The sequence below is a fragment of the Chiroxiphia lanceolata genome, chromosome 6 (assembly GCF_009829145.1).
Source record: "Chiroxiphia lanceolata isolate bChiLan1 chromosome 6, bChiLan1.pri, whole genome shotgun sequence".
NCBI lineage: Eukaryota > Metazoa > Chordata > Aves > Passeriformes > Pipridae > Chiroxiphia > Chiroxiphia lanceolata.
Window position 1 is genome coordinate 41295340 of NC_045642.1, and position 24344 is coordinate 41319683.

At 50.9% G+C, this 24344-nt stretch overlaps 1 protein-coding gene across 4 annotated transcripts in view; it reads right to left on the reverse strand.

The window, feature by feature from the left end:
• Positions 1–21407, reverse strand: part of LTBP2 (latent transforming growth factor beta binding protein 2) — a 71482-nt gene extending 50075 nt beyond the window's left edge. For 3 of the 4 annotated variants that reach the window (XM_032692314.1, XM_032692313.1, XM_032692315.1), the window contains exons 1-3: positions 20647–21116; positions 12730–12800; positions 6893–7136 (exon numbers count right to left, since the gene is read on the reverse strand). In XM_032692314.1, the coding sequence (XP_032548205.1) occupies positions 6893–7136; positions 12730–12800; positions 20647–21101 (770 nt within the window). In that variant the 5' untranslated portion in view covers positions 21102–21116. Of the gene's footprint in view, positions 1–6892; positions 7137–12729; positions 12801–20646 lie in introns of all 4 variants that reach the window. The other variant, XM_032692317.1, reaches the window with a different exon arrangement.
• Between the last annotated feature and the right edge of the window lie 2937 nt (positions 21408–24344).

The window sequence follows — 24344 nt, forward strand, 5'->3', positions numbered from 1 at the left end:
AAAGACCATATTTGGAGTTTAAAAAAGGGGCCTGAAAAAGAGTATGCAACCCCCTAGAAAGTAAATACATAAAACACATAAAACAGAACGGTGCTGACAGCTTTAAAACACTAGAAAGTAGAGCAACAGTATCTGGTGCCAGGTAGAGAAGGTATATCATGTACTTTAAAAACAGGAGTATTTTTATATAAGAAAAATTACATTTATGCTCCTCTTGGGTAGCTTGAGTTTTCCCTTTAGGCTTCTCAGCCAGCTTGCCAAGGGCTTTTGACTATGTCAAAGCAGGAGAGAGGATGAGATCTGGAGCTTATAGAGATCTCGTTGCCCTGAGTGTAATCTCTTTTCACATATTCTCATGTAGACTGACACTGGGTTTTTATTTTCAATTTTTTAACAATGTCCCGGATATCTACTCAAATTTGCCTCTGGATCAAGGAACCTTGTGAAAACTATATTGCGCGAATGAAGCACCTTAGAAAGCTGCAATTAGGGCTTATCTGCACTGTGAAAATATGCCATTCAAGTAATGAGCTCAAAGACACCACAGTGGCAGAAGGGAAGACTGGCACCAGTGTTCTACCCCAGGAATTCAACATCATGCACTACGGGTCTCCTGGGCTGGTCCCATCCCAAATCAAGTGGGAAAGTTGTCACAGCCCATGCCATGAGAATGCACTCATGGACAATGGGGGGTATGCTTCTCATTCAGAGGTGACTTTTATTTTCTCTGATATTTGGGGATTAATAAATTGCAACTCTCATAAATGTGAAGTGAGTGACAGCCACAAGTGAGCAAAAGGTGCATTCGGTAGGTATGTGGCTAGTATAGACCTCTTCCTAGTACTATATGTATCATGGACAAACAGTCTTGGACACTCAGCAGCAACCCAAGTAAGGCAGAAAGCAAGCTCCCCTTTTTCTCATAAATGTGTAAAGTTCAAAGCTGGCAAGACAAGAGGCTCCAGATCCTGCTTTAACAATAAAGACAAATCTGCCTCTGTTTGGAGTAGCATCTTTAAAAAGCAAGTGACCCTGCAGTGAACTTTTTGTTCTATCTGCTAGTCCACAGTGATAACAAGCTCATCAAGATGATTTTGCCAAGCCCCAGTTCTCAATGTCATGTTTTAAGTGGCCACTCCAGCGCAGACAGCTTTATATCCACCCATGGGCTCCACTCCCCTCTGCAAAGGACCATGCTTGACATGTGACTACCATTAGAACAAGAGCTGGTTTCAGTCAATTTTCAAATGGGAGGAATATACTTTCTTCATCCTGCAACCTCTGCTACACACCCAAGATCCTGCTGTCTGCTTGCTCCCTGCTGTTCTCATCCTTCGCTTCCAGGAGAACAGAGATTTTGGCAGAGCCTTCCTGCTGGCATGAGGTTCCCAGTGTTCCCAGGCCAACCCTCCTCAAGGGCTGCATAAAGCCCTTCCTCTCATCAGGAAGGGAGGAGATGTCTCCTCCAGGGTGCTGCAGAGGAGACTGACATCAGGAGTCAGTGGGCCAGGCACGTTGCAACTCAGCCTTCTTCCTTTTCCATCCTGAAAACACCAGGCAACTCCCAGCAACTGCCCTGCCTAAACAGAACCCTCTTAGAGGAAGCTCCCTGCCCTCAAGAGCTTAGCTGCATTAAGCTGTCTACACAGTGTCTGAGCACCTTATACCACAGCTATGTCCTTTTCCCTTGCCTGAGTTACCGAGAAAATGCTTTGCAGGTCCCAGACATCTTTTCTTTTCTGTGAAGAGGAAGGATACCTTGCTTTCCAGACAGCCTTCATTCAGCATACACATCCCTTCTGGGCAGCACAGCTCCCTTGCACAGATACTGGTTACAGATTTATGCACAACACTCCTGCAGAAAGGGACCTTCTCGGGTGACAGCAGCAGGACCCTCCATGCACAGTGCCCAGAGTCAGAGGCAGCTGGTCATCCATTCTGATGGTGAGGGGCAGGGGCACAAGCCCTTTCCACTCCCTGCTAAATAAACATGAATTCTGCTGATATTTCAGCCCTAGGAAAACAAAGCTGTTTCCATTTAGGTCGGCTTCTGGGCCGAGGTGCAGCTCCTCCCGCACAATCATCTATCAGGGCTTTGCTTCTCCAGGCAGAGATTCAGGCTGAGATCAAGAAGAGGGAGGATTTGCAGTTAGTCCATGCCAGGAGGGCCTCTTACACCCCCAGGATTTTGCTCTCCAGAGCACTCCCTGTTCCAATCAGCACAGTGTAGGGACCTCTCAGCTTCTGGAGCAGCTAACAGGTCCCCACAGGCTCCCTCACACACCTGACTTCAAATCTCCACTGAGCCATAGGCTGCTGAAGGGACTTGGGAAGTGGTGTTCATTGCTTAGTCTGTATTTTAGGGGATGACAGCTTGAGCATCACCAGCTCTGGTGTCAGCAAAGTAGACCCAGAGCTGCCCTTCTAGCCATGTCTTCCCCTGGGCAAGAGCTGAGTTCAGGTAAGATTGAATACATCTTCTTCTTTAGTCCCAGGGAGAAGAGATGATGCACACCATACGGGCAAGCCAAGGATGCAGTGATTCTTCCCCAGTACCTCTCCAAACAGAGGCACTGAAGGCTACATGTAACACCACATCCCTGACACCTGTGCTCAGCACAATGTTCAGGCTGACCTTCACGTCCACTTTCCCAAAACTGCCAGCATGCCCAGAAACGGATCTATGACAGCTACAGTGGGAATGCCCACAGATCCATTCACTAACCTTCACACCTGCCAGGTGCAAATACAAACCAACCAGTACAGCCAGTTGTGTATGAGCAGCACAATCCTGTTGCTCAAGAAGCCGCTACTTCTTACCAAGGCTGAGGGCAGAGTTCTGACAGTAACTTATCTCCTGCTGTCACATTTATGCTTCCTGGGCTCTTCCGGCAGAGAAGCCACAGACGGCATCACTGCTTCTGCTTCCAGGTGTGAGTTCTGGAGGGCCTGAGCGTATGTGTCAGAAGCAGAACCATGAAAACTAGCAGCTGTCTAATCATGCTCTTCACTAAGGCTTTATGGGCACCTACAGACTCCCAAAGACTTCCTACCCCCAGAGCAGGCTACTCTCCACAGTGAAGGTGCAGTCATCATAAACAGCAAGTCCAACTAGCTCATGATAAGAAATCATTTAAAAGCAGTCCCACCACTCAGGCAAGCAGGGAATATTTTGGTCCAGGCAGTTCCTGAATAACATAGCTGGCTTCTTTCTTAACTCTCTCTGAAGACTCACTTCAGAACACACTGAAACCAAAATCACCAAATCCAATCTCTGCTGAAAGACCAGGACCCTGCGGAGGATTCATGGGTTTCACTGCATGTTTATAGAGAATCTAATACAGCACTGTTGTAATGCATGGCTTCAGAGTTTCTGATTGTTAGCTCTGTACAAACAAACACAAATAAAGCCAATATATATGCAAATAAACAAAAGGAGAAAGCAAATTCACTCATGTGAGGATTGATTTCCGGTCTGGGCACAGCAAGACAGGCTTAGCAATCTATAAGCTCACACTCTTGCGCAACTCCTGCTTGTTCACAATGCAAATGTACAGGGAGGTTGGAGACTGGGTGTTTGTCCTGGAATTGAGTCTTCTCACAACCACTGACCTGGAATCACCAGCATTCTCCATCCACCAAACCACCAAGAGCTTCCTCTACCTCTTCTTTATTGACAAATCAGACAAGCCAGCTCCTGTGGGATCATGGCAGACTGATAAGAGTCAGTATCCCACCAACACAATCCACTCTTACCCAGGAGGAGACTATGGACTGGAAAACCCAAGCTGTTCTTCTCAAACTTGACAGTGAACTGAACTCCAGTGAACATGACTCCAAGTTTGCAGTGCCTAAGAACTGAACTCCAGTGAACATGACTCCAAGTTTGCAGTGCCTAAGAACCAATCCTCATACCTACAAGCATGAGCAAGATCTACCTAGCTCTCAGAAGGTAAATAAATTTCTTGCTTTTGCTGCTACAACTGTACGGAGAAAGTCTGATGCAGAAGCACAGAAATAGTAGTATAGAAATAGATGATGATGTAACTGCAAGAAGCAGGCTCCAAGTTCAGAGAAGTCTAAGGGCATGGTTTCATGAGACAAATGACCAACCTAAGAAGTGGCTTCCCCATCACCAAAAGGGGAGTTCCTTCCTTTTCTTCCCCTCACTACTAGATTTGCAATTCTGTCCAATTCTTCTGGTCTCATGATATTCCAATAAGCCAGTTTAGTCCACTGAAGTGACAGAAAATCATCCTTAATTCTGCTCTGTTCATTTTTTGCAGGTTTATTTAACTGAGCCAACTCACCCAGAGGCCAGATGAGGACCAATGCCTGTGCAAGTGAAGCAGCAGAAGGGCATGGCCAGGTGCAAAGGCAGCAAGACCTTGCCTTTGGCTGCCAATGCTCATTCTTACAGGCTCCTCAGATAGCCCAGAAGTTGGCATGCTGAAGGGGACACTCAAAAGTATTTAGGAAACAATTCATTTAACAGCAGCAGGACTTTTAGGTCATGCAGTTCCACACCATGTTGTAAGATCCACAGAAAAAAAACCCGAGTGACCGAATTGCACAGGAAAACACCCAGGGGCTGAAGAGAGGCATTTTGATGCAGATCAGTGACAGGGTGCAGGCACTCCCCCACCTGTCTGCAAAGGAGGGCCGCTAAACATTGCCTGGGCAGGAAAGGCAGCAGCCTGTGGCACAGCACCCAGAGTGTTGGTGAGAACTACCTCTCAGAGACACACACAGCAACCTCAGGAAATCTTTCAGGACATCTCCAGAAGGCAGTCAGTGGTGGACATATGCCAGTGTCCTACCTCTGGCCATCACAAAGGATGACAGTCAAATTCCTTTGTTGAAGCATGGAATAAGGTAACATCCTACGGCCTCCATGAGGAGGGAAGGAGGAACGGCATGGCATGGTCCTTAATGGAGTCCTATTTCCTTGGGACAGTGCCAGAGGATTTAAGGTACATCAGGCAGCTGGGCATTCAGCAATCTCAGCTCAGTGATCACTTGACACTATGTCTTGACTGACTGGACGAGAATTCTCTTCCAGTGCCTGTACAGCCCCCTGTCCTCTGCGCAGAGTCTGAGGTCATGTTCCTTACTGGGAAAGCCTTCAACAGGTGCTGTATCTCCAAGGGCACTGCTCTCCCTACCCTCCAGTCCCTCCACACAGACTGATGGCACGGAGGGGTAGTAGGAGGTCATCACTGCGGGGAAACTCGTCAGCAATGCCTAGGACTGCAGGCACGTGCAAGGGTTGCGTGCTTGCTTGGGCACCGAGCCTCCCTCAGAACAGCAATGACAGGGGCTTGGCCACCTCTCCCTGCCAGCATCACCTCTGCCTTTCCTGAATTTCATTCCTATCAGATAGTCTTTCATTTGGGCACCAAGATATGTCAGCTTCAAGAAACTACTTGGTGTCAGTCAACTCTTTGTCAGTCATTTGAGCCTCTCCAAATTGTTGACAGCCAAGGGTAAGTGTCTAGAAATGTCTCCAGCCCATGCATTGCCTTCACTTCAGAACAGGGAGAAGGGCAGCAGCTACTTTAGGAGCAACAAGCATGTTGAAAACAATCTGCAGGAATATAGAAAAACAAAGGCTGAATTGCCCTTTCCTTAGGCAGCTCCGAGTGATATTGACAGAGAAAGTCAAGAGTTCGGAGAAGTAAAGGAGAAACTACAGTTACCTCCTGGCTAAGCACCTGTAATTTGCTATAATGTCTTCTTAATGACTGAGGGGCTTCTGCTGGAAGCCATGTGCAAATTCTCTGCTTTGGTGGCTACCAACAAAACCAGTCTTTCTGGCCCGGCAACTGAGTGAGTAGCAGCAAGAAAGACAGGAGCCATTAGGGGCTCCTGCAGTGTAACACTTTGCTCCCACATCCATGGACTCTTACAGAAAAGCAGAGACAATTTAAAAAAAAACAAACGAACAATATGTGTGGGTTGTTGTACAGCAGCAGGCACTATTCTCAACTCTCCATCCCCACCAAGCTGCCAGTACAGCAGCAGTGCTTGTCAGAAAAGGCACCTTTCCTATCTTTACTGCCTCCTTCAGCAAAAACCCTACAGCTCCAGCAGGATGTCACAAAACCCAAAGTTTTGTGGAGGGGTTGCAGCTTGTGTACAGGAGCATCTCGGTACTGACCTGAGGCAGGTGCACTGAAGTGCTAAGCTCTTCCTCACCCAACAAAGGACTAGATCATGCCACAGTTGTCATCCTGAGCCTAACACACTCCTCCACAGAGTCTCTCCTGTATGGACCTCTCTGAGCTCCAACATCTGCATCTTTGCTTCTGTACCCAATATGCAGGCACCTGCCTGGGTACCAAAATGACCCAAATCACAGCAAGGTGACACAGAAATATGGAACAAACAGCTCAATAATGGTTAAAAACTGCCAGGAGACATCTCCGAGTGTCATCGCTTTGCTAATACCAGCACTTCAAAGCACACCTTAGATCTACGTACTCTTCAGTCGGTACTACCTGAATGTATTGCTCTAAAAAATACCCTCTTGGGAAAGAAATTTAACTCCCACTCCTCTATCCACCCTGCTGCTACCATGAAGGCTAGTCACCAACAGGACAGGAGCAAACTGACGACCTTCGCAGTTCTCCTTCCTCATGGGAGCATCATTAGCCTGTCCTATTCCTGCATGTGCCTGGGGACCATGACACAGTGCTGGGTACAAACTGAGTCTCTTGGAGGGACAGCAGGACCTGACCCCCCTATGTTGGCTCCCACAGCCCATGGAGGAGTTTCCATTGAAATCCAAGTTGCCTGGTCTCATAAAGCGGAGGCTGTGGCCCAACTGAGCATGATGTTAGTTGCCTGAGCATTTGGGGGAACATCCTGCCAGGAACCAGGTTTGACTTACACAGCTGGGACGTGCCGTGGGATGGGTGCCTGAGCCCCCTGCAGGGAGGCATCCCGCCCTGTCGTGCTGGTCCTCCTCCGGAGGGAGCTTGTGGGGGGCTGGAAGGCAGCAATGGCACCAGGTGGGTGGTATTCCTGCTCGGGAACAACTTCTTCACACCGGAAGCCCTGGAAGCCTGAGCGACAGGTACAGACCTGGGGACGGCTGCAGGAGCCCTTGTTCTGGCATGGCGGATCGCAGACGGCTGAGGAGACACAGAAAGGCCATTAGTGGACACAGGACTTGGCCCCACGGTGGTGACATCCAACTGAGGCTGCACAACCAGGACAGTCCCATCTCCTCTCTGCAGGCAGGTGACCTTCACAGTTGCAGTGTAACTGCTGCTGAGGGCCCTAACACAAGGTCACCTCCATTCTCCACACTGGTCCCTGCCGAGCTCTTCTCCAACAATACTCATTTCAGAAAGTTCAGAAATGAGCACCATGGCCTCCATGGAGCGTACAGCCTCCAGCATTGTCCATAGTGCTCTAGGCAGGAATAGGTCCTTAATCCCAAAGCAAGTTATTTTTAGTCTGTTTTGGGGTCTGATTTGCACAGTGCCCCCGGTCTGTCCCCTCCAGAGTTTTCCAGCTTTCCCTCTGGAGCTGATTTTGGAGTCATTGCACTCCAATTCCTATGGGGACTTACAGTTCATTAACCTTATGCCTAAATCACCCTCTGAGCCTGTGTGTGTTCCTAATTACAGCACATCAGCTTCAGTTTGCGCCGTGGGAGGAAAGTGCTATTAATTATACACTGGACCCTAACACTTCCCAAGTCAACAGATGCCAAATAGGGTTTATAACCCAGCCAGCGGCAGCCAGAAAACCACAGCTCAGTCCAGTAGGACCAGGCCCATTATTCTGAGCAAAAGTAATGAAAAGGCACTGGAACACAGTGTTGTCCTTCAAAGAAAGAAGAGGCCAGCTGGCCAAAGAGTAATGAAACCTTGTTGGACAACATAAAGTGGACATTAACCTCCAGCCACATGGAAGCCCTGTGAATGGGTTTCAATCCATGCAGCCACCACTTCTGCTGAAGGCCCCTTTCCCAGGACTGTCCCAGGGAGACTGCAGGGGCATCTGACATCCCACCACCTTCACACGCAGCTGCTGGGCTTTCATGAGCATGTCGCTCCTGCTCTGGTTGTGCTCTCCATCCCCCCAAGATCCAAGCACACTTGTAAGAAACACTGCTTCTGAGCAACAAACACACAGACAGCTCTACCCTTGTGTGCCATCCATACATCATCCTGCTATCACCAAGTGAGAGAAGTCCTTGTGCAGACTCTTGAGGTCCTTTCACAGCAGTATAGCCCCCAAAACCCTTCCCTCATCCCACAAATGGCCTGCCATCATCTTTTCCTACCTAGATCAGGGATATGTTCACTGCAATGTTTCATGTGACATTTATTACCATGTTAACACTCAGGAAGAGAGGGAGACCTCAAGGAAAAGGAGACCCCAAGTCACGTAGGGTTGTATAGGTTAAAGCCAGAGATTTTGATGAAATCCCCTAGTAAAATAAATCAGCCAACACTGAAGACTCTGGAACAGGGACAAGGTGCTAGTCAGGCAGGAATTAACTGTCTCTGGGAAGTCTGGCACTCCAGAAGTTGATGTAATTTATAATAAAAAACTCAGCTGTGATTTAAATAGACTGCCAGTCCCTACTGTTATCTCCCAATAAATGCCTGTTTTAACAAAGGCCACCAGTCCAGGAAGCCTGCCATTGAAAACAACCACTTCACATGCTGAAATACTGCAGAGCATGATGCTGGGACCTGGAACCACAGCGGTTCTCACAATCTCTCCCACCAACAATGTTCATAGTCATATTAGACTGTGCCCTTCAGCAGGAAAGCAGTGATAAGTGACCAGGCACTTTAAAAAGCCCCTAAGGCAGCTGATATAGAGAAGAGAAAGAAGGGAATGGGATTAGTTTTCTGGTCTCTTCAAGCAGGATGGGTGGGGAGCTGCCCTAGCTGAAATATTCCAGCTCTGGGATTAATCCCCTTCCTGGTTGCTTTTACAGACTTGGGAAGAACTTGAAAAAAAAAAATCCAGTGGTTTTCATGCAGTCTAGCTATGCAAGACTCTCTGCAAGGAGAGCAGATCAGTCAGTGGCAGCATTGCCAATGACAAGTGTGTGAAATCACTAGTCAGACCCCCAAAACCATTACACTGACTGAAGAAACAAGACAGTTAAAAATATATATGTATTTGGAATCTTTCTTTTTGCTTTTTGGTTTCTGAGCCCAGGGGTTAATCTCAGAATGTTGCTTCCCAGCTGTGGGGACTATAAACAGTTGCTGTTGATGGCTACTCATTTCTTCTCACTCTAGTCTCATGTAATAACCTGCTCCAGGAGCTGGGCATTAGGGAAAACAAACAGTCATCTCAAAACTCTTAAAAAAATGATGAGACTTGGAGCACTGCCGAGGTATCACTAGTAGCAACGCTAGTTTGTTCAAGGGCATCTAGCAGTGCCCTCACAGATCAAATCTGGTGCTGTCTAGTCTTCAGTGCATGAGACAAGTCCTCCCAGCAAGGTCACACAGAAGGGATGACTGCGGCATGACTGACCACCCAGCTAGGCCAGGCAGGCAGGACCATCAAAGGGGAACAACACCAAGCTCAACCTCCCATCACTTTGCAGGCATACCCAGCCCTCGGCTGAGCAATGACACTGCAAGGTGACATTCAATTAGTGAGTCCCTACAGCTCTGCATGTGCTCTTCATCTAGGAGAGTGGTGTAGATCTTCACTGTAAGCAGCTCATGCTCAGTCCCATTCAAATGCAGAGGAACCTATCCATCGGCTAGGCCCTCCATAGGAAAACCGCAAAAGGATCCCCAGAAGGGATGGACAATTTAACACAAGTGAGATCCGTGCAGGGTGACAGGCAGGTAGATCAACAGCAATTCAGGAATAACAGAGAGAAAACAGAACTTCAGTGAAGAACAGTCAGAGTTCAAAAAAACCTACAGCTACAGTACAGAAGAAACACAAAAGATGAGAGCAAGTGAATGTCATTTTGCAGATGTGGAAAAGCCCCAGGTGCTAATGTGACTGTCTGAAGTCACACTGTGAGGCCACAGCCGAGCCAGCAACTCCACCTGGAATCCCTGCACTTTTTTGGTTATCTTAACTGCAAGACCATCTGTACAAGTTTAGCAAGTGCATTAGTTTAGTTAGTCCTTCACGACATACTGATTAAAATGTTTCTTTTAAACTGTAAAACATCCATGACAGAAAAAAGCTCACCCTGCATTTCCAGCCCAGACCAGGGTGCTTTGGTATCTCCTGAAACAGCAAAGAACCATCATGAATAATTCCGATGAAAGTGGAGGATGATAAATTAATATGGGGAGGCTGAGCAAGAGGACTCCTTTGCTCTTAAGCAGAGGGGAAGGACGATGAGCTAACAGGCAGCAGCCAAATTACTGACAAGTGTACACTGCAGCCACTGCATCTCCCAAAACATGGGCAGTGTAAGGGGGCTTCTGGCCAGCTTGTGTATGTAGGTTTCTTCTCCACCAAACTAAGGACATAATGGCCAGAGTCTCACCCCAGGACAAAGTTAAACAGGCAGGAGGTTGGATGAATTCTTCAGGCCTACATACAGATGTAGTTCACTATCCCTAACGGCTCACAGGATGGAGCCTTACAAGATGCCCTGTATGCAGCTCAGTGTGATGATGTGGCAGCGTGTAGGGTAGAAATCAGGTCTACTGCAAGCAGGTAAGATCTTCCTTCTAAACTCCTTTAGCTCACTTTCACTTTCCCAGGAGACACTGTTGCCCCAGAGAGATTTCTCTCTTTAATCTTCCCAGTCACTGACTGTCTGAAAATTCCACAAGTCCTCATGGCACTTTGGTCCTCATAGCTGGAACGTACCAAAAGACTAGAGACACCTCCCTGTGGCTGGAGTTTAGCCATATGCAGAGATGTTGGAAAAGTCCTTAGAGAAGCATGGGTGAACTAACAAACCACCATGCTTGGTAGGTGAGAGGAAGTAGATTATGGCAACAATTCAGCCTATCCTCTCTCCTGCACCCAGGCTCAAATCCTTCAAAACCTGTCAAACACCTCAACGCCAGTTCTTTCCATACTTCATCATCCTTAAGAGGTTCCCTCTGCCTGCATTTCTACCCTGCTAACTTCCCTGATATGCCACATATCAAAGACCATGAGATCAGACATTAAACAGCATTACAGTGCAGAAACTAACTGGGATGGGCTGTCCAGCTTGCCTTGGCAGCTTTAAAAACAGCTGAATGTTTCCACCAGCTTGAACTCCATCAGAAAAGCCCAGAGAGGGAGGTAGCTGAGAATGAAATTATGTTTACACATCACCAATCTCCACCTAAGTCCTGCCTGAGATTTACCATCCCCTGTCAGGGGGACACTGCCAGGCCTGATCACATTAACACTGTCCTTTTAATGAATCCTTGAGAACAAGGTCCCAGCACCTAAGTGATCGCTAGACAGCCTGCATGGCTGCAAGCCCAGATCTACTGCTCCTACCAAAATCCTAATGAGAGAAAGATGCTGCCATCACTGGCCCTGCACTGTGTTTACAGACACTGTCTGGCAGCACAGTACGCTCTCTACCGTTTGGCTTCTGTCGGCAGGGGGGAGAAGGAGAAGGGAGGTGAGTCAGCCCTTGGCCCCCAGCTCCCAAACACCAATCGCTAATGCAATTACCCCAGCACAGCCAAAGCGCCGTGAGATCTCGAGGCAAACAAAGCTGAGCCTCTTTCCCTGCTTAACATCTGGGCAGCTGCTGCCACTCAAGTGAAGGCAGATGCTCTGGGCTATTCTGGGTCAGGCATTCCCCTCCAGAAAGCCTGACTGCTGCCTGTGCTCCCTGTCCTCCCAGCAGACCAGGCACTGCAGGCAGCCCCACAGCTCCCTGGGACCAGGCAAGTGCATGGGGCCACCAGTTCCCTGGGAAGGCCCACAGGTGGGCTGGGTGGTGCAACCCTATCGTTCAGGGACGGGGATCACAGCAGGGGCTGGTCTGTGGCTGTGAAGCTATTGGGGATGGAGATGACAGCTCACTTGCCTCTGGTATGCATTGCACTGGTGCCTCCCCAAACCTCTTCCCTTTCAGTGCTGGGTCAGGGAGCCCACAATGAGCTCAGCCCCCAGGGCTCTGCCAGGGCTGTCTGGAGGAGCAGAATACTTATTACTCCCTCTGTGGGTAAGCAGGAGGGCCTTTTTTGCACTGCAGGAGTGCCCTGCACCCCACTGCCATTTTACACATCCCATGTGCTGCTTCGTGTTCCAGCCCCACCCATCCCAGCCCTTGTGCCAACTTCATTAATTGCTTTCCTTAATAGCACTCAGATAATTTGCAGCCCTGATTTCTCCGTCAGCATCAGCAACGCTCACCCACGTGAGCACAGCCCCAATCTGGTTCCCACCCGCTGGGACTTTCACAGACCTGTCTTTGCTTCAAGCAGGACAAGCGAGAGCCTAAGTCTCAAAACTCACCCATAAATGTGCCACTGCAATGCCCTGCCCACACAAGATCCTGCTTAGGATGGACACTAATAATAATAATGAAGTAAAACCACAATTATTCAGTCTACTCAGCCTGCCAGGAGACAGGAGGAGCTGACCCACAGCCTGGCAAACTCACAGGGAGGTCATGGCATTGCCTCTGCAGACCCCGCGATCCATCTGCTTCCCTGCCACAGTGCGGGGGCCACCTGCAGGGTTACAGCACTACTTTAGCACTTTTTAGGGGTGCACTCTGAGACTTGCACTGGCTGAGACTGTCATACTCACGTTTGATGCAGCGGTTTGTGCCTGGAGCCATGGTCCATCCTGGGCAACACTGTCTGCCACAGACATTTGGCCTAAGCGGAGAGACAAAGCATGCGGTTAGGAGAAGGGGAAGTCAAGGTCTTGTTGCAGCCAGCACCTCTGAGTCACCCGTAAAATTATTTCCTGCAGCATCTGATATTTCCTTCCAGATGGACCAGCAGCTGAGATCAAAACCAATGGGACAAGGGCTGAGTTGTTTAAGGGCTTGGAAAAGAAACCCCCAAGGACTATGTGAATGCTGCAGTGTGAGCGATCCCTCAGAGAATATCTCCCTTTTGAACTGGCATTATGCTGGATTCCTGGCACAGCACTCAGAGGAACCATTTTCCTCCTGAGAGCAATTGGAGGCCAGCAGTCTGTGATCATTAAAGATCTCATGGCTCTTCATGGTATTGGGGTGTAAATCGGGCCTGATTCCAATTTGGGGTCATAGCATCTCGCCTCCGCAAATGTCGCAGGCTGCTTCAGCTGAAGAAAACACTTCATTTTCCACCTAACTGCTGCTGCCTGTTGCTGTTCATTGCTCAACCCTGCCCCGGAAAGGATGGCACGCCAGCAGTCGGACAGGATGCTCCCCAGCTTGCTCTCTGTTTGCAAGCACCCCAGTCCTGCATCTGTTATGTGCCTCTGGCACAGTGACCCCAGAGGTTGAAGACCCTCAGGTGCTACGAAATTTGTGTGCACAGTGCTACACTAATTCCAAGATGCTCAAATAATTTCCATAGGTGTTAAATCCAGGATTGTGCTGCAGCAACTTTACGTAAATTACATATTCCCCACCTCCTTTCTGTGTTTTCAGGTAGTGATCACTGTAAACATACAGTGCTGGGTCTCTGAGAGGTGGTCTGCAATGCCCAAGCAGGCAGCTCATGCTGCTGCCTCTGGTCACACCTCATATTTACATATCTATAATGAGAAGGAATAACAAGTTCCAGGGTACTCTCCAAGCGTATTACTCATCAAGGAGGGAAGGTTTTCAGAATAGGTAACTTTTGCAAGTCTAGGTAGATGGGAAAGTACCATCATCAAAAGATATAAAGTCAGAATAAGACAGCCTGAAAGCTCTGGAAAGCCTCTGGAAACAAAGTGGGGAGTATGGTTTATTTCTAATGCTGGACAAGGCAGTTGGAGCTGCTGACAGAATTTACAGGAACCATGGAAACATGCGCATTTGTCTTTTGGATTGACTTTAACATGAACACAGCAGGGTCAGAAGATGATCCTGCTCCAAAGTGGCATCCTTCTGACTCCTGCATCCACATGGTGTGAGATGAGCCTCTGGAAGTGCCAGAGCTCAAGCTGCAGGGCTCACACTTTAGGAGAGCCAAGGATGACGGATGGCAGGTATGCCAAGGATTGTTCTGGTGTTCATGAATGAAGCTGCCTGTAGACGTACAATCGCTCCACGTGGGAAAGGGAAGTGGTCTCAGAAGGCGCACCATTTTTAAAGTGTTATCCAGCCATTCAGGATCAATATTTTATTAACATGGGCAGATTTTTATAGGGAGAAAGCACTTAAATTCCCTTGGTGTGACTTCCTGCAAGAAGAACAAGCCAAAATAATTCTAGCATCCACTCATATCTGCTCTTGCTGGGCAAGAGCACCAATTTCCAGCATTTTGTCTGTCAACCCAAAGGGATCTATGAGTCTCTTCTTTAAGACATCTCCAGATAATATTCAAGGAAAGCAAACCCTTCTTTATTTACTGCAAAAAAGCCCACAAGGCCTTAAACTTTTTTAAGATGTCCTGATCAGTACAAAGAGAAAAACACCAAGCTGGAGCATGTCTGTTGGTAATTAAGGTCTACTGAGGGACTGCACAACAGGCAGCAGCACAGGCATCTTTGCTTAGACTGTCACAGCTCCCATTCTTCCCTCGGCACTGGTGAAACACACCTTGTAAGTCATATTCAGGCAGTATGTTCAGTGAGCAAAGCCCTTGTCCTTTCCCACTTCAACTTACTCAGATAATCATGTTTCTTGTAGGCAAAATAGCTACCTTCTCCAGAGAAACTGTTTTGTCCTTGAATAACATTTATTAGTTCTTCATGGGATTGAAGTTCAAGTTTTATCTACATCTCTCACACACGCTGGAGGGAGCACGTTGTTAGCTGCTCTCGGTGCCAACAGCAAACCAGAGGTTGTAGGAAGAAAGGTATGAGGCTAAACCAGACAGGAGTCCAAGCCTGAGCACACAAGATCAATCTTGAAGGCATGAAACCCCTGTTGGATTGGGTACAAACCTCTCATTAACTGAGCCACTCTGTGCCACTGCCCACTTCAGACATGAATTGCCAACCCCAGGTGAAGGGAGATGCTAGCACCAACCAGGGCGATGCTCCTGGAGGGAGGACAGCCTGGCAGGGATGCCCTCAGATGCAGGGGCAGAGGGAGTACCTGGACAGAAATGTCCCTTCCTTTCATCACCTCCTGGATGAGAAGATGGGAAGAGATGGAGGCAGGGATGACCTCCAGGACTGGAAGTGAGCTAGTTTTCCATGAGCAACATGGAGGTAGTACTGAAGGTAGAAAAGAACCACAACTATTTCCTGATGAAAGCCCAGTGGCAGAACTTTGTACAGAGCATGGGGCCCAGGTAAGCAAGAGCATCAGCAATGGGAAAACAGCTATGGGGGCTTTGCTGCGTGGGACCCAGTCCTGAGCACGCCTGGTTCTACTAAAGCTTTTTATTGTCATTTGCATGGCTTGAACACCATGTGGTTTCTACTGCCTTACAAAGAATTCAGACTGAATCCCATGAGGTTTAAGGAGCACGGCATGTTTACAACATTGAGGTACGGTGCTTGAGAGAGAGTGGTGTTCCCCAGATGCATTTGTCCTGTTGCACGTGCCATCACCAATGCTTTGGGCAAAGACGTGGCTCAAACATGAGCCACCTGTGGGGCATGCCCAGCCCTGAGCCTCTCCACCCAGCACTCCTTCTGGAGAACAAAACAAGTCGCAGGGTCCCTCCTGGACTGGTATCACCACCACAGGAGCAGCTGCTGAGGAGCTACCTGTAGACACTGAGCAGCCCCTGATCACCCCTCGTCACACAGGGAACAACGGCCTCCAGGGCAGCAGGCAGAGTTCCTCACAAGGGGACCTGCCGGGTGCCAGGAGGCACCAAGCCCCCAGCAGACCTAAAAATGATGTAAGCCAAAGCCACACTCATAACTTTGAAGTATTCAGCAGCTGTGCAAGCTGAGCACCCAGGTTGCCTTCTGCTTACCCAACCCTTGGAACTGGAAGCACGGCAGCAAGGAAATGGGAGCAAAACTCTCACCCTTATCCAAGGCAGCCTGGGCTACAGAGGGACCAGAGGATGGGTGGGCATGTGGAGGGGTCAGCAGCTCTCCCAGGTGGAAAGAAACTCAACACAATCCCAGATCAGAGCAGAAGGGAAGACTTGTCTTCACATGGGTCTCCCAAGCTGAAGTTCCACTGAACCTCACACTAGGTCACATTCCATCTGCTGCCCTGTTCCCAGCCCTGACGCTGATGCTAAAACAAGCCTTCAGCAAATGCTCTGTCTTTCCTATCTCTGTCTCCTTACCAGCAGAATAGGTTAATTACCATTGATTAATGGTTAATACAGTTTTCAATAGCCAGTTTCCCCTCTTTGGAAAGAAGGGGAATTGAATGGCTCAGACAACGGAACAGCCACAGTGCCAGAGAAAGCCCTAAGGCACAGGTCAGTGCATTTCTGGCCAAATGCAGAGTGGGGCATTGAATCCACAATTGAATCCACTTGAGCTCCTGCCTCAAGTGCCATGTACATCCTGAGGTCTCCAAAGAGTACAGGCAGCAGTAAGCAACTGCAAACGAAGTTGCTCATTCCATGGCTAGCGAATACCCAGGTATAATCCCCGGCACCTTGTGAGAGCTTGGTGCACAGGAGCTCTCAGGTACTACTTGCTGACCTGTTCCTTTTCTGGGACAGACATCTCCCTGACACTCCCCACAGAGCTGAAGCCAGTGTCAGGAAGTCCCCCTACACCCAGAGGTATGATTCATTGTTCTGACCGGATGCACCAGCACAAACTTTACCTTGGGCAAAGGAGCTGCCACAAGCCAACCCTTCATCCACTGTTTTGCTGCTGCAGCCAAAGGTTACCGTCAGGATCAGACCCCTACTATGCAGAGGTACCCAGGATTGGAAAAGCCTGTAAGATCTTGCAGTGTTATCTCAAACAAGAGCCAAGCAACCGTAACAGGCACCAGGGGGAAGGAAAACAAGAAAACGGTAGTAAGATCATGGCTTTTACATATTTTCAGCATGTGCACAGCCTCAGCAATGATCACACACTGTTTCTGAAGCATTCAGTAGAACCCTTTTTTTCACCACTTATTTTAACAGCAATCTACGCATCATCTTGCAGCTTCACAGAGAACTCTATGCTGCCAGATATGCTGACTCCATTCAGGCCACTTGCAGCATCCTCACAGGAGGCCAGAGGGACAATTAGATCATCAGGTCTGCCTTTCTACTGCAGGAAAGTGAACTTCATCCAACTGCCTATGAAATATTTGCAGTCAGATGCAGTGAAGAACATTAGCAAAAGGCTGTTGGCATTGATGAGTCACTGAAAACCCTCTGCCAAGTCCACATCAGCTTTAACTGCCTCCGCTCCTGAGCAGTCCTATACACGCATTGCAGTAAGAACCTATATGCCACAAAGCCTGGGTAAACCAGGACTATACAACTATGGATGGTGTCTAAAACAGCAATTAAATGTGAACTGGGATGTAGAATGCAGAAAAAGAAAATGGGAGGGAGAAAGAATGAGTGTGGGACTGTCAGTCGGGGGAGTCTCACATGCCCCTTAAAATTGTCCAAGCAAGTACCAGAAGCAGAGGCTCCTCCAGATTACTCTCCTATTACCCACCTTCCTCTGATTTTGTGTATATCACCTGAGGATCATCACTGTGACCCACCCTCCCAGCCACAGGGCAGAAGAACAAGGGTGGTCACATCCCAAGGGCCACAGAGGTAGAGGGAGGTGCCTGCAGTGTCCTCCATGCCAGCCCAAACTAGGGATGCATCCAGCACATGAGTACAGCCACAACTGGCACGTGTCAGGGCTTGGGACTCCCTGTCTCACGACACTTAGGAAGAAAATCTTTCTAGTCACTGGGGCTGGAGAAACTGGCAGGTTAAGCAAAGCAGTGATGTTTTCAGGGCTGAATTGTTTTCCTCGCTCAGTGTCAGAAGTCAGTAATTTTCTGTGGTGTTTGCTGTGGAATCAAGTCACTTCACAATGAATCTTCAGGAGAAAATACCAAAACCCAGCTCTTGCAAGACTTGTAGTTGGATGCATTCATGGAAGTGTTTGAGCAAGATGCACCTGCAAAAAGGTCAGACATGAGCAGGGTGGCAGACACATCCAAAGAGTCCCCAGGAAAGAAACTCAACCTCAGGTATGCAGCTATCAGACAAAGTGAGAAAATAATTATCCAGAAAAGGATATAGTGCCAATAAACAGAGGTTTTAACCACAGAACTCTGTGTGGCTCCTGGAGGTACCAGCAGAGACCTCTGAGTGGGGAATCTGGAAAGGCAACCCATACAGGAGTTGAGATTTTAAGCCAATATAATTGTATAAATAAACAGCACCAGGGTATAGTACAGCCTGCAAAGCTACCTGAGTAAGGGAAAATGAAGGTTGTCATACCAGAGAGTAGTAGAAGTTCAGTGTAAACAGCAGAACAGAAAATATCCCAGCTGGCAAAAAACTGATACATCATGAAATGAAGTTTTTTAGGGGCCCTGAGTTTCCTGGATGAAAATGTGTCTAGCGAAGCAAGGAGTGTAAGAAGATGGATGAGGTGGAAGGACACAGTCTCACAGAATGGCTAGAGGCAGCAACAGCTAGCTTTCCATGAGGAGCAACGCCATGCGGTTACTCATGGACAATTATTTCAGCTAGGCTTTCTCATAACCTCCGAAGACAGTAGGTCACAGAGATGCTTCAAAAGTGCCGATTTGGACCCCAGAACAGACAGAAAGCCATTATACGCACTTTCCAGAATTTAAGTTCTTGGGGATCGGAGAAAGCCCTGCATCCTCAGCCCATACCTTCCAGTGCAGAGCACAGGCAGAAAGTGCAGCACAGCCTGCATGAGAAACACAGCACTAGGACACAGCTCTTTCTTCCTCTATGCTTGGAGACAATGGCACTTGGTGATACAGCTGATAACAGGTAAACAGTGTGTAAGTGCTGGACCAACCATCCCTGTTTACACCATTGATTAAGGGATGAAAGCTACTTGCAAAGAGGTTCAGGGCTCTTGTGAACACAGTGTGAACCTGGAGGCTGCCCACGTGCTCCTGACAGCAGTGCAAGCCAGCTGTTGTCATTGGAGGCAGCTGCAGTCTGAAAATCTGGTTGAGACTGTTCAGGGTACTCAGTGACCAGAAACGTCCTACATATCAGATGACTCAAATCCAACTGAACTGCCACATGAACCTAAAGCAACACCAACAACACTCCAACTGCAGAAAGGGTAAAATCTTTTTGAGCCCAAAGAAGTCCAAACCTGACTGAACAGGACTGGATCTTCCCAAGTCTCTCACTCTGGGTAAGCTCAGGACCTACATGCCATTGACTAGCTGTCAGTGATAAATACTTTACATATCAAACATAATGGAAGTAGAGCAAAGTTGGTACATCTGTGGATTTATTGAAGAAAAAAAATACACAGTGGCACAGAAAACATCTCTGTCTCAAAATTTTGCAAGGAGATGAGTATGGGAGAGAGAAAACTCCGAGACACACCTTTTCCGTTCTAGTGAAGCTCCCCACCCGACATTAGCAGAAGACATTTCTGCCCATGTCAGAGGGCTGTCAGCCCAGAGCCTGCCCTCATTATTCCCCTAGCAGGGCTCACATGGAGAGAGGACACATGCTGCCACATGGGTCAGAAAAACTCCTGCACGATGGTTTCCGTAGCCCTTCCCAGGTGGCAGAGGAGATCATCTCGAACGGCATGGAGCCACGGAGGTGCAGAGGGGGAACTGCAAAGGAGGGGGCCGGGGGCCGAAGGGTACATCAGCGCTGCGCCACACATCCTGCTCGCAGGCTCCCCTCACAACGGAGCAGCTGGCCTCGCCATATGATATCCCCTCCACCTCCACAGGGTTGTAGCCAGAGACTGGAGCTGGAAGCAGCCCTGCCAGGCAAGTCATAGGAAGCCTCCTCCGGCTGAGCCAGCTGAAGCCATGGGAAGCTGCGGCGTGGAGTGCTTACAAGGGGCCCATTATGGGAGGAAGGAGCCAAGAGGCCAGGTACCTGCAGCAAGAGCAGCAGCAACCAGGCTCTGTCCCTCAGAGCCAAGCAAGCCTCTCCAGCCTCTCCACCACCCAAAGTACCACGGCCATACTACATCGCCCTCGGGCCTCCCTCACCCCGCATGCCTCCTCCAGGACGGCCGTGGGCAGCCTCAGAGCACAACGGGGACGCTGTGCTCGCTACCTCGCAGCTGTCCAGTCCACCCCGATGTGCCTGAACCACGCACTCCCACGACCGGCAGAAGGCGGCCCGGCGCCTTACTCCCTTCACGCGTTCGTGCCCACGGACACAGACGCACCGACGGGTGGGCGGGAGCGGCGCGGCCGCACCGAGCACCGAGCGGGCTCCCGCTCCAGTCCCGGTCGCTGCGCAGCACGGCCCAGGCCCCCGCACATCACCCCCGTGACTGCCCCGACATCCCGCGGGGGGACGGGGCAGCACCCGGAGCTCCCGTGGCATGGAAGAAGTGATGCAGCACGGGGCTCGGGATGAGACCTGGCCCCTCCGTCCGACGCTCTCTGGCGCCCAGACCACCGGGGTTCACGCTACGCACCCCCAGCAGAATCCCCCCGGCCGCAGCACTTACCCCGCCATCCTCCCTCTGCTGCTTGGCTCCTTCGTCCGGGGCACGACCTGCGCTTTCGGCCCACTGCCCTGCCGCTGCCGGGAGGAGTCCTGCCTGTTCCTCTGCCCCCCGTCGGGACCGAGCCCGGCGTCGCCCGTTTGGCCCCGGGCCGCGGGCAGCCCGCGGTCGGGACGCTGCCTCCGGCCGTTGCCGCCGCTCGGGCTCCCCGTGGCGGCCGCGGAGCCGCGGTCCACGTGGAGGGCGGCGGGGAGGGGTCGTGACGGTGGAGGGGATCGGGATGCCGGGGACAGGCTGTGCGCCGTGCCCACCGCCCCCAGGGCAGCCCCCCGGCCCCGCGGCCGCGCCGTTCCTCCGGTCCCCGGCTCCAGCCTGGCCGCCGAGTCTGGCCGACAGCGAGCGAAGCCGAGGAGGACGGCGAAGGTGAGCGGGAGGAGGCTGGCGGCGGCGCCCCGCATGGTGTCAGCCGGTGGTAGGGGGAGACGGGCGGCGCGGAGCGCTCAGCGCCCGGCTGGCATCCCCCGGCGGGCGCGGGGCAGCGGGGACCGCCGGCTCTCCGCCCCCCGCTCACCGCCCCATCCCGCTCCGGGACTCCGACGGGACCTGCCGCCCACCGGGACCGGGGGCGCAGACAGCAGTGCTAAGGCAGGGAGGGGCGCGGGCTGCCGGGCGGCCCCCGCAGAAGAAGGAAGAGGAGGAGGGCGGCCGGCCCCGCTCGCCGGGCTGCCAGCGAGCTCCCGCGCTCCGCAGGCAGTTCCGAGCACCTTCGCGCCTGCCTCTGGCACTGGCAGCGCCTGGAGGGGATGAAGGGTTTTATTTTTGGAAACCTCCCCCTCTGTGTCTTTTTGATGCTGACATCCCCCCTCTCCAGAGGACAGGGCTCGGCCCCCCTCCTTAGGAGAGGAGACATTCCAGCAACACCCACTTTGGCAAGGGGAAACAAACTACAACAGAGAAGCCTTAACCCCTGCCTGGCCGTGGAGACCCGGCCGCCGCCTGTCCGGAAGCCTGCGTGCAGCCCCCGCAGCCCGCCCCGCCGCCCGGCCCGCAGCGACCCGCCGGCCCCCGCCGCAGCTGGGAACGCTCAGGGAAGGTGGAGCAGCCCTGGGTGTGGGGTGCACGGAGCAGGAGACACGGATGCCGGAGGAATACCGCTGCCCCTCGGCATCTGGGGACTTGCAGAGCTGCATTAGTACCACTAGCCCTCTCGCTGTTCTGGATCGCGTCTCACAGGAAAAAGGCACGGCAATGGGAAGAGCCTTAGCTGCAATCCCACCCTGGCTCCAGAGCTCTCAGATCCCCTCAACTCAGTTCAGGGCTTTATTCTCTTCCTTGTATAGGTCCAAGCTAGAAAAGGACCCACATAAAAGCTCCAGGTCCATCAGCTAAGAGAGATCTTTCAGGAGACGTATTCCAGCAGCTTAGGGTACACGTCCATCCTTCTCCCCGTCTTTCTCTGCTGAGTACCAAAAGGTTGAGAGAGGGCTTGAAATGATTGCTTTGCTTCATATCTACTCAGAAAGACTGAGGGAAGAGTAGGAGGAGGGAGAATAGGGCAGGGGGGCACAAATCCCATTTCAACCACACATCAGCTTGGCCTTGTCCTCTGCCACAACTCTGCAGTTTTCTGCTGCTCTTGGCCATCTCAGGCAAGGAGTAAATCCTCCTGGATTTACTGGAGCACAGGCACTGTCCTTTATTTGAGATGGGCTCGTTCTGGCTCACAGCAGCATTGGTGAGCTTGGTGGGTGGCTAAAGACCTCTCACTGCATCTCTGCACTTGAGGCAGAGAAGGGCACTGCAAATGCTCCTGGGAAGGAGATGCCCACTGGTGTGCATCCGTGCAGCGGGTCCTGTGGCCAGTAATGCTTACCGACCTATTTTCATCAAGCTCAGGTGGACAAGAGGTGCACCTCACTCAACATCCCAACCCTAAGCACTGCAACTGGATGTCTGTGGGAGAACACAAGGAACTCTGCGTGAGCACAGAGTGATCCTTTGGCTGTACCCTTACATCTTCCAGCAGCCCACAGGTAGGGGCTCCTTCAGTCAGATGCTGCAGCTCAGCTACTGGGTTTAAAAGGCAAATTGATTTTATCTAATTTCTTTTGTCCCTTTTGTTGCATGGGGTGACTGCAACATAGACCACTGGCTCTGATTCTGTGTCCGCTGCTCCCCCAGCACCCCATCCCACTGGCACTCCTCTCCCTCCAGCCTCTCCTACTGCAGGTGCTTCCTCCCTGGTCCTCACCAAGCTGTCTGCCTCCCAACAGCTTTGTGGCAGAGAGGTCTGTCCAGCTCCCCCAGTTTCTCCTCTTCAGCCTCTAGCAGTTGTGTTCCTAAAGCCTCTCCTATTTGAAATCAGTATCTCCATCTTCCTTCGCATTACCCCTGACTTTTAGGCTCTCTCAGATCACAGCCATCCCCTTCTTGGGATGACAGCACTGCTTCCTGCCCTCCACAGTGCTGTGAAGCTGGGAAAAGAGCAGAAGCACAGGGAATGAATCGCCCTGAAAGCATGCTGGGTCTGGAGTGGAGGTGGACCTTAGCACATCCCTTCTGGTTGGGATTGGCAAGTGAGGGAGAGGGGACGTAACTTGGCAGGTGAGCAAGTGTGACCAGAACGATGGGCTGAGTCAGTTCAGGCTTTGACCTTGGCACTGGCAGCTGGCTTACAGGGCAGCAGAAATACTGGTTTGGCACTTCCTGGGGTGCAATCAGCTTGCCTATCTGCCCTATTAGGGCAGAGACATCACTTGGGCAGGGGCTTGTATGGCTGTGGATGCCATGAGTAGTGCCCAGTAACAGCCCTGACTTGTTTCTTTGTTCTGAGGAAGAAGAATGTCCTTTCCATCCTCACCTAATTACTTTCTTATGCAGCAGTGGAAAGAATGCTTGTGCCTAAACCTGAAACGAGAAAATTATCAACACCGTAAACAAAGCCATAAACTAAGCAGCCAAGGGCCCAGGCAGTGCTCAAAGCTAGAGCAGGCAACACGGGAGCAGGGGGCACAAGTGGATTCCTCCTTCCTGGAGGTGCTGGGTCACCCCAGGGAAGAAGACGATTTGAAACAGCCCCAGGGGACAACACCTCCAACAGGAGCCTGCACTCAGAACCCCACGGTGGTGGGGCTGCAGGAGCCTGTGCCTCCCTAATGGGCCTGAGGAATGAGATATCCAAGCCAACAGAGCCATCAGCGGCCCCCTGGCACCTCTTGTAGCCACCCCTGGCTGTGGTGGAGCCTGGCTCAGGGAGCTGGCATCCCTTCTCAAATCAGCTTAGCTCCGTGTTTACAGTAACCCCCCAGAGCTGGACACTGAGCTCCTTCCAGCCTCAGACATGCAAACACTCCTTTGCTTTTGCAGGGATGTGTTGACGCCGTTTGATCCCACAGAAGTGCAGCAGAGCAGGGGCCAGCTGACGGCAGTGGCCCCCAACCTCTCCACCCTAGGGCTGTCTGGCACAAGGGGCTGCAGGCACAGGGGTGCCCTGTGGCTCATTTCATACTTGGCCATCCCCAAAAACAAACCCATCAGAAAAGGGGAAGGGTGGGTTGTGTGGGGAATCCTAGTGCAGGTTGGGCTTCAGCATGTGGCTCAGTGGGGGCTCAGCAGGCAAACATGAAATACCTCATTGCTCAGGAACTTGCACAGGCAGAGTGTGGATGGTTGGCCTGCTTGCTGCCGAGATCAAATCCATG